The 15,992-nt window shown below is 36.9% G+C and overlaps 2 protein-coding genes across 2 annotated transcripts; one reads left to right on the top strand and one right to left on the bottom strand.

Moving 5' to 3' along the window:
- The first annotated feature begins 220 nt into the window (after window positions 1-220).
- On the top strand, window positions 221-4,381 carry LOC110904277 (cell division cycle protein 48 homolog). Its single transcript, XM_022150114.2, has 9 exons — window positions 221-384; window positions 485-659; window positions 1,347-1,575; window positions 1,676-2,442; window positions 2,535-2,756; window positions 2,855-2,926; window positions 3,012-3,293; window positions 3,392-3,751; window positions 3,824-4,381. The coding sequence occupies exons 1-9, from the start codon at window positions 359-361 to the stop codon at window positions 4,112-4,114; spliced, it is 2,424 nt and encodes an 807-aa protein (XP_022005806.1). The 5' UTR covers window positions 221-358; the 3' UTR covers window positions 4,115-4,381.
- Window positions 4,382-10,290: 5,909 nt separating this feature from the next.
- Window positions 10,291-14,365, bottom strand: LOC110904278 (P-loop NTPase domain-containing protein LPA1 homolog 2). The gene is made up of 8 exons (XM_022150116.2): window positions 14,015-14,365; window positions 13,774-13,913; window positions 12,890-13,194; window positions 12,642-12,723; window positions 11,924-12,334; window positions 11,127-11,846; window positions 10,935-11,045; window positions 10,291-10,851 (listed from the first exon to the last, which is right to left on the bottom strand). Exons 2-8 carry the CDS (start codon window positions 13,909-13,911, stop codon window positions 10,468-10,470), a joined length of 2,151 nt encoding a protein of 716 aa, XP_022005808.1. The 5' UTR covers window positions 13,912-13,913; window positions 14,015-14,365; the 3' UTR covers window positions 10,291-10,467.
- Between the last annotated feature and the right edge of the window lie 1,627 nt (window positions 14,366-15,992).

Raw genomic sequence — 15,992 nt, forward strand, 5'->3', positions numbered from 1 at the left:
TTTAATTTATTATTTCAATCCATATAATTTTTTTATCTCATACGTTAAGGCTATGGGGTGTGGACGTCATGGATTGAAATATTGTTTACACATAGGACCATTAATTAAAGATGGATGACATAACACATATATAGAGGGTTATAGTGGTTAAGGGTCATGACCACTCCCAGTAGCCTAATAACGCCTTAATTTATTATTTAAATCCATAATTTCTTTATCCCATACAAGAATAACAAATATATATTGGGTAGGTCAGTTCTCCATAAATAAATTGTTACCCAAGACACTCGGATCTTCATCTTCCTCTTCCTCTAATCGCACTCTCACATCTCTTCTCTTCTCTTCGATCCCAATCGCCATGACGGAACCCTCTTCTTCCGATCCGTACGTTCTCCAACACCAATCTATCTCCTCTTCACCTTTTACCGATTTCTCATCTAGATCGCTTCCATTCACCCTCTAATTATCGTTTTCTTTATTACAGGAAAGCTCAGCCGTCGCAGAAAAAGGACTTTTCAACAGCTATCTTGGAGCGCAAGAAATCTCCGAATCGCCTTGTTGTTGACGAAGCTGTCAATGACGATAACTCCGTCGTCGCTATGCACCCTGCCACTATGGAGAAATTGCAGCTTTTCCGTGGTGATACCATTCTCATCAAGGTTTTCTCCCTCAATTTTACGATTTTGTTGATATATATTGTGTATTGTGATTCTGATTATTGATTAAAGTTGTTGTATAATATGTTAGGTATACCGATCTGACATGTTTATCTGATGATTTGTCTCAAATTTAAGTTGAATAGAACTTATTATATTAGGATTTGGAGTGAAAACATTTGCTATATTCCAAAATTGAATACTATAACTCTTAAGATTATTCGATTTTTAGGGTAAATTTGCTGGAATTTTTTGAGATGCATAGTCTAGTGTAGTTCTCGATTTGTACCGTAGTGATTCTAGTTATTGTTATGGGTGAACTTGTGTATTTTTTTTATTTGAAAGAGGAATTACATGTGAAGGATTAGGTTGAATTGAATCATCTTTTGGAACTAGGGGCAAAAACAAGTCTCATAGCAACCTTGAGTATTATTAGGCTCCAAATTTTACTAAATTGGTGTAGCATCGCTAGTTAGATGAATACAAATCGCATCTAAATGCCAGTAACACTATGCGCTGGTTGTTTACTGTTAGGAATTCGTATCAATTTGTTTTACATGTACATCTGGATATAGTGTTAGGTTTGTGTTTCCCTTTGAACAATCTATTGATATGTATTTTTTTCGTTGCACTTTTTTCTGTAAAGATCTAACCGAGTAATTTTGTTCTGATTTAATATTTTGTTCACAGGGCAAGAAACGAAAAGACACAGTCTGCATTGCCCTTGCTGATGAAACATGTGATGAACCGAAAATCAGAATGAACAAGGTTGTTAGGACTAACTTAAGAATCCGTCTCGGTGATGTTGTGTCAGTACATCAGTGTCCAGATGTCAAGTATGGAAAACGCATACACGTTCTTCCACTTGATGACACCATCGAAGGTGTCACGGGAGACTTATTTGATACATTTCTGAAACGTAAGTTTTTGTGTGATTTCTACTTCATAAAAAAATACCCGACTTATAATTCCAACTTAGCATAACGATCTGTAATCGGGTTTAAATGTCATTATTGCAGCTTACTTCTTGGAGGCATATAGACCTGTAAGGAAAGGGGATCATTTTCTCGTTAGAGGAGGGATGCGCAGCATCGAATTCAAAGTAATCGAAACCGATCCAGGGGAATATTGTGTTGTCGCTCCCGACACTGAGATCTTTTGTGAAGGTGAGCCGATTAAGAGAGACGACGAGGATAGATTGGATGAGGTGGGCTATGATGATGTAGGCGGTGTCAGGAAACAAATGGCACAGATTCGTGAATTGGTGGAACTACCGTTAAGACACCCGCAACTTTTCAAGTCAATAGGAGTCAAACCCCCGAAAGGAATCTTGCTCTATGGACCTCCTGGTTCCGGAAAGACACTGATAGCAAGAGCCGTTGCTAACGAAACCGGAGCTTTCTTTTTCTTAATCAACGGTCCAGAAATCATGTCGAAATTGGCTGGAGAAAGTGAAAGCAATCTCCGAAAGGCGTTTGAGGAGGCCGAGAAGAACGCGCCATCGATTATTTTCATTGATGAGATAGATTCTATAGCTCCGAAGAGAGAGAAGACTAACGGTGAAGTTGAAAGAAGGATTGTGTCACAGCTTTTGACACTTATGGATGGGTTAAAATCGCGGGCACATGTTATTGTAATGGGGGCCACAAATCGCCCGAACAGCATTGATCCTGCTCTTAGACGGTTTGGTAGGTTCGATAGGGAAATTGATATTGGTGTCCCGGATGAAGTTGGACGTCTTGAGGTTCTTCGTATCCATACAAAGAACATGAAGCTTTCTGAAGATGTAAGTATGACTTATGGTTTTTTGACTTACGGTATTAAATCATCATCATTGAGTTGATTGATCACTAAGATGATATCATGCATTTTTTGTAGGTTGATTTGGAAAAGATATCTAAAGAAACACATGGTTATGTTGGTGCTGATTTGGCTGCTCTTTGCACTGAAGCAGCACTTCAATGCATTAGAGAAAAAATGGATGTTATCGATTTGGAAGATGAATCTATTGACGCTGAGATACTCAACTCTATGGCAGTCACAAATGAACATTTCTCTACTGCTCTTGGAACTAGCAACCCGTCTGCTCTGCGTGAGACCGTACGTCAATATACTAAATATATATTTGTTTATATATAGTTAGTTATATACTAACATTATTTCCAATTAATAATTATTATTTTCGGTTTGGAATGTAGGTTGTTGAGGTTCCAAATGTTAGCTGGGAGGATATTGGAGGCCTTGAGAATGTTAAGCGTGAGCTTCAAGAGGTAATGAACATGTCGTCATTAGGTTTAACTATTTCAGTCATAATTATACTGCGCTTCTGATTTTTTTATTTAATAAATGAAATAGACGGTGCAATATCCGGTGGAGCATCCAGAGAAGTTCGAGAAATTTGGCATGTCACCATCGAAAGGAGTTCTTTTCTACGGTCCTCCTGGATGTGGTAAAACACTGCTGGCAAAAGCTATTGCAAACGAATGCCAAGCAAATTTCATTAGTATCAAAGGACCTGAACTACTAACAATGTGGTTCGGGGAGAGTGAAGCTAATGTTCGCGAGATTTTCGACAAAGCCAGAGGATCTGCACCATGTGTCCTTTTCTTTGATGAACTTGACTCCATTGCAACTCAGGTGATCACACCACCCCTCTATACTATATATATACACATTCTACTCGTTATGACCTTTTGACTTCTAAGATTTGGTATTTATATAAATTATTATTGCAGAGGGGAAGCAGTTCTGGAGATGCAGGTGGTGCTGCTGACCGGGTTTTGAATCAACTATTGACTGAAATGGACGGAATGTCTGCTAAAAAGACTGTTTTCATAATTGGAGCTACTAACCGACCTGACATTATTGACCCGGCTTTACTTCGACCCGGGCGTCTTGATCAACTAATTTACATTCCACTGCCAGATGAGGACTCACGTTACGCGATTTTTAAGGCTGCAATGAGGAAATCCCCTGTTTCCAAAGATGTTGATTTGAGAGCACTTGCTAGGTACACTCAAGGGTTTAGTGGTGCTGATATTACTGAGATATGTCAACGCGCCTGCAAGTATGCGATCAGAGAGAACATTGAAAAAGTAAGCTTTTCATTTTTTTATGTGTTTGTTTTCATTTAGGATGACTAATGCTTATTATTGTCTATGTTGCAGGATATAGAAAGGGAAAGAAAGAGGAGTGAGAATCCTGATTCCATGGATGAGGATGATGATGATGTGGCGGAGATAAAGGCGGCTCATTTTGAGGAATCAATGAAGTATGCACGCAGAAGTGTGAGTGACGCTGACATCAGGAAGTACCAGGCGTTTGCTCAGACATTGCAGCAGTCGAGAGGATTTGGGTCTGAATTCCGGTTCTCGGAGACGTCTGGTGGGGCTGCTAATGCGTCTGATCCGTTTGCTGCTTCTGGTGGTGGAGCTGATGATGACGACCTATACAGTTAGGTTTTATTATAAACAAGGTGATGTTTTAAGAAAGAAATAGACTTTGAGGATTTCCGTTCTGTTCTGGCAATTTGGTTTCTCTTGATGGGAGACAGAAGAAGACTTATTGTGCATTATCAAGTGATGGAATCTTGTTTTCATTTGAACATGTGTTTATGTATGGTTTAACTTTATACTCTTGCTTTGTTGGCAAATACTACCTTTGATGTTTCAACTAAATTTTTTGGGTTTTCAAGCTCATATGACTTGAGCCTAGTATTGCATGCATGGTCATTTCCAGTTCTTTAAAATATGGTTCTGAATGTTTTAAAAACTAGACAAAATGACATTAGTTACACAAGAACTAGTCCTGATAAATAGAAAAAGGCTTAGCCTTCAGGCTTAAATTCAAGAAAACCTCTGATCCATGTGTACAATGGATCCTTCAGGGCCTCGGGCTTATTCAAAATGTGCTGTTTACAACCTCTTTAAAAACATTAAACTTTTAATGACTAATTCATGTAACCAACACATGTTTAAAACATGTTTTGTAGATGAAAATATGATGCACCACTTGATCATTCGTCTCCTTTGATTTCCATGTTCTTTAAGTTTAATCTTGTTTACGAATTACGCATATTGATATTTGAAAAGCGAATTCTATGATCCTTGGGTCGGGTCCAGGGCTATGATGGTCCAACAAGTAACTAGAGGTGCCCAAACCGGTTCACAAACTGACCCAGCCCGTCAAAAAAGCCGGTTTTGGCCTGATCCAGCCCGGCGGTTTGAGCCCAGTTCGAGATTTCATGTGTATAAACCGGTTTGAATATCTAAAATGCCGTTTTTTTTTACCAAGCCGGTTTTGAACCCTATTGAAACAGGTTTGATCGGGTTGGGTTTTTCAACCTAAACTGGTTTGGGTCAAACATGTTCGAGTCCCATCCAAAAAAAACCCGCCTCAGTTTATATACCTAACCGCTTTGAACCCAAACCGGGTTTTGTGTAACTCTAGAAGTAACTAGTGAGAGATCTCCAAACAATTTTTTTATTTAATTATTATTATTATTATTATTATTATTATTATTATTATTATTATTATTATTATTATTATTATTATTATTATTATTATTATTATTATTATTATTATTATTATTAGTATATAGTATTTATATATTTATATATTTATATATATATTTATTTATATTTATATTTATATTTATATTATATTATATTATATTATATTTATATTTATAAACGAATTGAAATGAATAGTAAGATGAGAATAAACGAATTGAAATGAATAGTAAGATGAGAATAAATAGTGATTTTAATATTATAATAATATATATTTTTTAATATTCTTTTATTTTAATATTATAATAATAGTTATTTTCTTTACTTTTTAACTTTAATCATTTTTTTAATATCAGAGGTTGGGATAAGCTTGGTGTCAACTGGTATCGAAAATACCGGTACGGTCCTGTTCGGTATCAGTACATGAAGGTAAAAACCGGCACTAATACAGAAAACGTCAAAAGTTAGTGCCGAATTTTGGTTCGTGAAATTCAGTGCGGCTACCCGGTACCATTTGCTCATCTCTGACCACGGTTATCGTACGTACAACGGTATCGTACAACTTTTTTTGTTGATTTTCTTCAACTTTTAATTTTTTCTTTTTTAGTTTCCGGGGTAGGGATGAGTTCGGTGCCAACCAATACATAATCGGTACTGATACCGAAAATACCGGTTACGGTACCGGTATATGAAGGTAAAAAACGGTAGTGAACCGGTACCAGGAACGCCAATAGTCGGTACCGAATTGGTACTTAAGATCTTTCGATTCGTCAAATTTGGTACCGGTACCCAGAACAATTTGCTCATCTCTGACCACGGGTTTCATACGAACAACACCATTACCATACAACTTTTTTGGTTGATTTTCTTTCGGTTATCTTTTAGTGTTTTTTCTACATTTTCTTTTTATTTTTGTCAGCATTTCTGTTCGCAACACGCTCGTAGTGATTTCAAAACACATGTAAACACAGACTAAATAACAAAAGAAATTCGTCGCAACGCGACGAACTTCTTTAAGCCTAGTTATTATTATTATTATTATTATTATTATTATTATTATTATTCTTATTATTATTATTATTATTATTATTATTATTATTATTATTATTATTATTATTATTATTATCTTTTTAACGAAAACAATGACACATTTTCAACAACTACAAACATTAATGTCGGCGGGAATAGTCCCTGCCTTCTATTGGGCTAAATGGGCGGCAAGGGGGAATAGTGCCAGGCAGCTGCCTGGCACTCTCCTATTGGCCCAACAAATTTACGATTTTATCCCGCTTTAAAATTACGATTTTGCCATCAGTTCAAAATTATGTTTTTGCCCCCACTTAAAAATAAATTTACGCTTTTGCTCCTAGCTAAATATTTTAATTTTGCCCCCGGTTCATAATTATGATTTTGCCCCGTTTCAATTTACAGTTTTGCCATTAGTTTTTTTCCTTTAAAATTACGATTTTGCCATCAGTTCAAAATTATGTTTTTACCCACACTTAAAAATAAATTTACGCTTTTGCTCCCAGCAAAAAATTCCAATTTTGCCCTCGGTTCAAAATTACGATTTTGCCCCGTATAAATTTATAGTTTTGCCATTAGTTTTTTTTTTTTTTTCTCACAGCCAAGTTACGATTTTGCCCTCAACTTGAATTTACATTTTGCCAATCGTTTTTGTTTGTTTTCCTGGTGAAATTACAATTTTGCCCCTAGTTTAAAATTACAGTCATGCCGGCATCTTCCTGGCACTCCCCCACTGGTCCATTTAATTTACGATTTATCCCTGAATTAAAATTATTATTTCGCACTCAGTTAAAAATTACGTTTTTCCCATCGTTTTAGTTTTTTTTAGCAAAACCATAAAGGTTTTTTGTTTTAATTGGTTTACTCGATTTAATATTTTTTCGTGTAAAGGAGCTGCCTAACACTGGCTCATTAGTCCTGAAAAATTACAGTTTTGCCATTAGCCCAAAATTACGGTCTTATCATTGTTTTTGTTTTTGTTTTTTTTTTTCTAGCAAAATTATAGTAGTCTTTTTTTAATTGATTGAGAATTATTCGGCCATCGCCTCGCAACGCGGGCGGGGCATCAACTAGTTGCCTATAACTACAAAACCAATATAGAGAATATCAGAATAGTGTCAGGCTGTTGCCTGACACTCCACTTTTGGTCCAGGTATATTACGATTTTACCCCTAGTTTAAACTTACAAATTTGCCCCCTGTTCAAAGTTACGATTTGTCCCTGGTTAAAAGTTACAATATTGCCATCACTTTAGCTTTTGGCAAATTTTATGATTTTACCCCAGCCCGAAATTACAATTTTGCCCCCAGTTAAAAATTACAGTATTGTTATCGTTTTAGTTTTTTTACAAGGTGTGTGGGGGAATAGTGTCAGGCTGCTGCATGGCACTCCCCCATTGGCCCAGGTATGTTACGATTTTACCCCCAGTTCAAAATTATGAATTTTCCCCTATTCAAAATTACGATATTGCCCCTGGTTCAAAATTATAGTATTGTCATCGCTTTAGCTTTTGGCAAATTACGATTTTACCACTGTCAAAATTACAATTTACCATCAGTTCAAAATTACAGTACTGCCATCCTTTTAGTTTTTGTAGCAAAACTATAGAGGTGTTTTGTTTTAATTGGTTGACTCGATTTAATTTTTTTTCGTGTCGCCTAACACTCGCTCATTCGACAAATTATAGTTTTGCCCCGAGCTCAAAATTATGGTTTTGTCATCGTTTTAGTTTTTCTTTTTTCTAGCAAAACTATAAGGGGGTAGTGGCGCTCCACTAGTGATGAAATTCCATCACTCACAATATCCAATCAAGTTCCGTTATGTCATCAAACATTATTCCATCACTAGTGATGGATTTTTGTGGAAATGTCCATCACTAGTGATGGAATTCCGTCACACAACCTCTTTTTTAGGTTTTTAAATTATAAATTAACAATAAAATAATACAATTATAAATTATAAATTTCATTTCATTGTATACTAATAATTGATAAACTGAATGAACAGTATATTAATTTTAAAGGTTTTTATATGTGTTAGCATTCACATCTATGGCATCTGATTTTGTGTGTGGTGTTTTTAAAATATAAAAAGTATAAAAAGTGGTTGTGAGTGGAAGAGAGAAAATGTTACCGTTCATCTGTATATTTGGAGGGACACTGTTCACCTCCTATAATTTTTTAATATATTTTGAAAGTGGTTGTGAGTGGAGGAGGGGGAAAAGTTAATGATAAAGGTATAAAAATATTATTTAATTGAAAAGAAGAGAGAAAATGTAATGCTTTTTGGTGTAATTTAGGGTGAAAATATGGTGGGATGGATATGAATGCTCTTACTGTTTTTTTACATGTGTTTGGTTTTTTACATGTGTTATGTGGTTCTTTTATATATCATATGTAACTTGCGTTTGTTTTTTGTCGATTTAATTCACGTGTCAGTATTTTTTGATCATATCAAGATTTTTTTCTCTATGGGTTGCTGTAACGAGTGTAGGTGACGTAACAAAACAAACCGATACTGATCAAATTTCCGCCGTGTTGGTATATTTTTGGTTGTATCATAATTTTTTTCTCTATTGGTTGCTATAACGAGTGTCAGTACCGTAATTAAACGAAGTGATACCCACCCACCACTAATAATAGATAAAGTGAATGAACAGTATGTTTGTTTTAAAGGTTCTTTATATGTGTTATTTAGTGGTTTTATACATGTGTTATGTGGTTCTTTTATATATATTATGTAACTTGCGTTTGTTTTTTATCGATGTAATTCAGTTGTCAGTATTTTTTGATCATATCAAGATTTTTTTTCTCTATAGGTTGCTGTAATGAGTGTAGATAACGTAACAAAACAAACCGATACCGATCAAATTCCCGCCGTGTTGGTATATTTTTGGTCATATCATGATTTTTTTTCTATTGATTGCTATAACGAGTATCAGTACCGTAATTAAACGAACTGATACCCACCCACCGCGCAACGCGCGGATTTAATAACACTAGTTTAAATAAATCCTAAATTACAAACTAAAAAAAACTAAACATTGCAAATTAAAAAAAAACGTACGGCATCTCCCAACCCCACTTTTCACATATCTCGCGTTTGCGTTGAAGTACGATCGACCTAAACGGTTCGTCGAGAGTGTTGTGCGGTTGTAACAAGATGTTTAAATCACTATTGTTTTTCGTTTGCTTGAACCTTCCATCTTTGATTTAAATTTTTTTGAACTTAAAGTTTGTATTTTTTGTGTTTGAATTGAAAGAATGTTTGGTAATTTAAAAAATTATATTGTGTGTGTATATATATAATTTTTTTAAAACGGTCAAATGGTCCAACGTTCAACTTTTTTGAAATTTTAACGTGTGACAGAGACAACGCGTTTAACTTACCACGCGTTAAAAACAAGGGTGGCGGCGGTGTTTCATTTCCTTCCACGCGTGATCGATGGCCAATAACAGGACGCTCCTTCAGTGTTATTTTTAATTAGTTGAGAAATATTCGGCCTATCACCTTGCAACGTGGGGCATCATCCGAAATATTCGGTCAATCACCTTGCAACGTGGGGCATCATCCAGTATCAAAGAACCTAGTGGGGGACTAGCAGAAATCCCATACAAAGCAGAAAAAACACACAGAAACCCAGGCACTACTGGTGACTCACTAGACAATCCAATACCTTTCAGCGTCATCTCAGAAATTCCATATTAGTCCCTTTGAAGATCGAAAATGAACACTAGTAAAGGAAGTTTGAAGATGCTAAGAGTCATGTAAATCCATTAGCAAATGATGGAAGTTTCAGGTATCTGTCTCCAGGGTTAGTTAATTTTCTGTCAAAACTGTACAATTCGATGCTAAAAGTTCATTTGGATTGATGAGAGTACATGCTGTGTTTACTTGATTGCACTCGTGAGATGTGAAAATCTAGGGTTAAGAGACATTAAGGTTAAGATTGATACATGCTGTCTTTCGGTTTATTATTGTCATTTTAAGTTTATTATGGAAAGGTATGATAAAGTTATCCATTTGTGGAACTACTGTAAGTATGGGAGAATGGAGAGTGCATATCAAGTGTTTGATAAAATGACTGAGAGAAGTAATGCAGAAACATTTTGTATCTTGGTAAGGGCAGAATCTTAGATAAACAAACTTTTCTACAACGTGGAAGTGATAGTTTAACAACCCTTCCAACTTCACACACACAGAGTAACAACTTAAGTTAAAAGTTAACAAAGATGACAACCCACAAAACAAAAGTTAAGGATGATGATCACGACTCACGAGATAGTGTAACAGTAACCGTCATCAGGGGTCACGCTCAGCGAGACGTCCCTGCCAAAACATGAAATGCTGTGAGACCGTCTGTTCACTTTTAAGCTTCCAGACAACACAACCCTTTTCTCCTTCATGATACTCGGGTTTGGCTGCACCGAATCCCAGCTTGGCTCACTTTTAGCTCCCAGGAACCGGTCTAGATTTTGACTGTACTTGTCGCCATGATAGTTGGTTATAACTGTATCATGTTGAGTAGCGGTAATAAGATTATGCTTTTGGACAAATTCATCCTCAGTGAAGTAATCGTTTTCTTGAATATCTTGCATTGCAAGATCATCATACTCCTCATCTGATTTTGTTGACTCCTCGTCCACCGAACCTTCCATCTGTTCAAAAAGAAAATACACAACGTGGTCAATATCCGGAGTCAGAATAAAATTAAAAAAAAAAAACCAGAATCGTGATGTACCTCTTCAAGCATATGTTCTTTGCCATCATCGCTAAGATCCTCATCGCTATCCGCTTCAAGGTTATCGTCTCCCTCTTCATCACTTCCATACACAGACTGTTCCTCCTTCAACTGAAACTCGTACAGCAAACAAAATCGTTAAAAAATTGTAAGATCACGCGTTTTCGTTTACTACTGTTAAATGAATAGTACCTCTTTAGAAGGTGAAGGTCCGTCGGAGGCTTTAGGTGAACTACAACATGATGGATATCGACTACCATTATCGGTAAGCTCACCCCGTGACTCATCGACGCTACTAGCCTGACTAGTGCAACCAAGGTCAGTAGGCCAAGCGCTGATTCCAAAATTACCGAATTGCAAGTTAACCGGTTCAGCCTTACCAATCTGCAACGGTCCGTAATCAGGATGACCGATAACCGGTTTCCCATCAGCATCTACAGAATGCACAGGCCATACTTTTGCGACAGACCCGTCATCATTTAACAGAGCCATTAAATTTCTTGACGAACCTTGTCTTTGAATCAGTTGAAACATTCCCTTAGAGCTTAAGGAATTAGCGATACATTGATTTCTATATTCTTCGTTAACTACAGAGACCGTGTTAGTTGTAGAATCATAAAGCTGCTCTCCAGCCTCGCGTCTTCTTAAACAGCTGAAAACTGTGGCGTGTATAGCAGCAACACTTTTATCGACGTTTGTATTATTTACTTTTGGTACTAGATGTTTGTCAGCATGGTTACAAAGGTAGTCTTGGATTGTTCTTATGTTTTTTATGTATTTTACGTATTTGTTTTTTGCAGGATCTAAAGTCATGTACTTTGCGCGAACCGCAAATCTTTCCATGTGTTTGTCCTCGTTTGTGATGTATAACATGAACGGTATGATTGATGGATGTTTTTTCATTAACCCCATCTGCATTTTGAAACAAATTAACACGAACTGATGTCCAAAACGATAAAAATGTTAAAACGGATTAGATATTATTATACCACAAAGTTGAGGCTCAGGTGAACACCCTCTACAACGACCGATTCTTTTCTTTCTTCCCATGCGGTGATGAGTCGATCAAGGCTATCGATGACCATTTCACTTTGTGCCTTAAAGCCCTCGATTGCCATTTGTTTAGGGCTAATCAAGTCAACTGTGGTCAAACCCTCGTGTGGTAGTGGTGATGAAGTATCAAATGGGGCACTCTTAAATTGCGGTTGAGGTGAAACACTTCCGTTTTTCTGTGCTTTTCTTTTGGCTTTTGCTTCGGAAACTGCCACTACATCTAGATGTTCTCCCGCATGGTACGTAGAAGACCAGAGCAGGGGATTTTGTTTTTCATCAACAAAACTTCTCATCATGTGCCGAATGGAGTCTGTGGATACAACCGTTGTGATCCCTAATCTGCTAGCCTGCACAACCAATTTGATGGCTCAAAACCTGAATAACATAATCAAATGAAACAAATATTGAAAAAAACAACTGCTTTCTCAATCTTGGCGGTTTTTATTGCGTTGTGTTGCACAAAAAAAGTCAGAAGGTCACTAATCATTTTCTCCTATAGAATGCGTTCGACATTGACATTAGTTAAGAATCTTACAATAAGATCAAGAGTGCAATCGGTTATCTTGGAAACATTAGTAAACATAGAAGAACAAACGGTTGGTTTATATGCCCGAGGGTACAAAACTAAGAAAGGATTATGAAGTGTCGATTTACCAGCAAAGCGGACAATGTAGATTTGCCACATCCACTGGTACCACAAAGTAACACCGTCACGGATTCTTTTCTTTCCCGGATTCTGTAATCCAGAAAGAAAATCGTATTAAACTACGCTAATCATCCCAACAACATTCAAACACACGCATGCGCAAACACACCAACAAAAAGACAATGTTAGAATAACGGTATTTCCAAATATGATCTCATTAACATATTGCATACATTAACTAAAGGAAAGATTATACCTGCAAGCCAAGACCAAATCAGCCCTCTGATTAGGACCAACATACTTGTATTCAGCCAGAGCATCACAAACAACATCTACGAATCGTCTCCTTTTGACGATAACGGTTGTGAGTTTTTTGTAACATTCAAAAGGTATGCTACTTAATTTATCATCATCCTTTAACACAGTGTTGTTGCTACCTCCCCCTTCCTTACTCCCAGTATGAACTTTCAAGAAATCTTTTCCGGTTTTAATCACACCCATAGCTGCTAAAGTATCCCCTAAACATTCTGTTCTCATAATTTCAAAAACCCTCTGACTAATCTGCTCAAACAAACATATAATTAATATAAACAACTTGCATAAGATTTAAAGCATCACAATGCTACGATCATGGGCAGAGGGTCAAGAGGGTCCGCTGACCTCAACTGCGAGAATTTGTTAGGAATTTTATACATAAAAAAGAGATTTCTTTTAGAAAAAAAAAAACATGATTTAGACTCTTTAGTCGTAGAGGATAGTGAACAGTGGTGGATCCAGGATTTCTTTTCAGGGGCAATCTGTGGGCTTAACCAAACTTTTAAGGGGTTGAACTTTTTGTATAAGATTTAAATCATCACAATGCTACAATAAAGAGGCAGAACCAGAGAGAGGTCAAGAGGGCCCGCTAAACTCAATCCGGGATTTGTTTTCAGGGGGCAATCCGTGGGCTTAACCAAACTTGTCTTAAAATAAGACTACAGTTCTTTTTTTTCAACTATTAGTGGAGAGATCCTATAATGATCTGATAAAGAAAAAAGTTCTGGTTCTGTCACTTATTCCATCCCACTTTCTGGTTGGAATAATTGACTTTTGAAGAAGATGGGTGCATGAATTAGAAGAAAACTAGAAAAGAATAAATACCTTGAAGGCGTGACGTGCTTTACAACCCATTAACTGCAAGGTGCTCTGAAGAACATGACGTGTGTACCTAAAACATAACTCTTCTTCATTCGCATCATCATCCTCCACCACGATGTACAACAATTTACCCACCTCCATCTCTGCCAAAAAGAAAAAAAAAATTATATTATTATTATTATTATTTGAATTAGAATATAATTAAAGCGGGAAATAGGGGCAATGCAGATTCTTCCTTCCTTACGTGAGAATAGAATAGAAAAGGTGTATGTATGTATGTATGTATCATCAAAATTCTTCAGGAATGATAGAAGGGAGATAGAGCCATATTAAATATAAACAGAGGGAGTAGTGGAAATGTGAGAAGGGAGGGGGGGTTGCATTGCAGAGGGATGTGGACATTGTTGTTGTTGTTGTCTGGCACCTGCTTCCACGCATCAACGTCTTCAACACTCCACGAGTCGTCTCCCCCTCTCTCTTCTTGTTTCTTTCTCTCTCTCTCTCTCTCTCTAGAATTGTTCGTTTGTTTGAAAAGAAAATGTGAAATTGATTTTACGATGAATTTGGTGTGAAGCGTTCAAACGGAATGAATGACAAACCCTATGGATTCAGAACAATCACGACTAAATAATTTGGACCCATTTGTTGTTTACGGGTATTTAAATAAATCTTCTTCGTTGCCACAATTTCCACAAAAGACTTTTTCTTTTTATATATGAACGTAGTTTTAATATATGAACGTAGTTTTAATTTATTTGATTAGTATTCCATTCCTTTTATTATTATACATCAACTTAACTTACAAATGTTGAAAGTAGAGAAAAGGAAATTAAACTTATAATTTAGTTAAATGAAATAATGACGACTTAAACTTAGTCGTGTCCTCTCTCTCATTCATAAGGGTGTAAGGGGTGCTCACCTAATAGGTGAGTCCCCCCTCTTACACGTAACCAAACAGAATAAGTCACGTCAACTCCCCTCTAACACTCTCCTAATACCCCTTTTTGATGGCGGCACTCCCCTATTAGGGGAGTTGGTTTTTTTTTTTTTTTTTTCTAAAATAATGCATGTTTACAAATTAAAAAAAGATTAATAAAAATAAAAATTAAATAAAAGACATTTCATTAAATTAAAAAAAAAACATTCGAACTAGAAAAAAAATACATTCAACCTAGAAAAATATAAAAACAAACTACTCGTCATCCGAATCAACTTCAAGGTGAGGCAAATCTAAACTTCCGAGATGCTCAACGAGATCGTGTTTTAGCCTCCAATGCGTGTCTTCGTCAATGAGCTCCGTATAGGCTGTATCATCGAAGACGGGTTCGACTGGAGGATCTTGAATATGAACCGGTGCTATCGCCCTTCCGTCGTCTTTTATAATCATGTTGTGTAAAATAAGGCACGTATACACGATGGACCTTATCTTTCTCACCGTTTTCGAACGCATTGGACGATTTAGTATTCCTCACTTCGACTTTAACACACCAAACGCCCGTTCCACATCTTTTCTTGTGGCCTCGTGTTGCCTCTTGAACTTTTTTTCGTTCGGGTCGTGTGGATATGGAAAAGACTTCACAAACACGGACCAGGTAGGGTAGATCCCATCAGTAAGATAATACCCGCGTTTGTATAAGTGGTTGTTCACTTGAAATGGACAATTTGGCGCCGTTCCGTTTCGTTGAGCAAGAAATAACGGAGATTGTTGCAGCACGTTGATGTCGTTTTGTGAACCCGCTGGCCCACAAAAAGCATGCCAAATCCACAAATCTTGAGACGCTACCGCTTCTAACATAACCGTCGGGTATTGATGATCGCCTCTCATGTATTGTCCACGCAATTCTGTGGGGCACATTCTCCAGACGAAGTGTGTACAATCCAGACTCCCTAACATACCAGGTAGGTGATGCCTCTCCTCATGAGCCTGATACAATAGCGCGATGTCGTGGCTCGTTGGTCTACGTAGGAATTCACCGTCATACCTTTTACATACCGTCTCGCAGAAATATTCAAAGCACTCACGAGAGGTCCTTTCAGACATATTTAAATACTCGTCCCCCTCGTCTGGTGGGTTACCGGTTGCAAGTTGTTTAATTGCCGAAGTAACCTTTTGCAACGGTGTAAAGCTTTTCTTCATTCTCCCGTCTAAGCCTTCTTGAAACCACTCGTCATACGCTTCCACGTCACTAACAATTTTTAGGAACAAAGACTTGGACATACGA

Source organism: Helianthus annuus, chromosome 14, assembly GCF_002127325.2.
Source record: "Helianthus annuus cultivar XRQ/B chromosome 14, HanXRQr2.0-SUNRISE, whole genome shotgun sequence".
Taxonomy (NCBI): domain Eukaryota; kingdom Viridiplantae; phylum Streptophyta; class Magnoliopsida; order Asterales; family Asteraceae; genus Helianthus; species Helianthus annuus.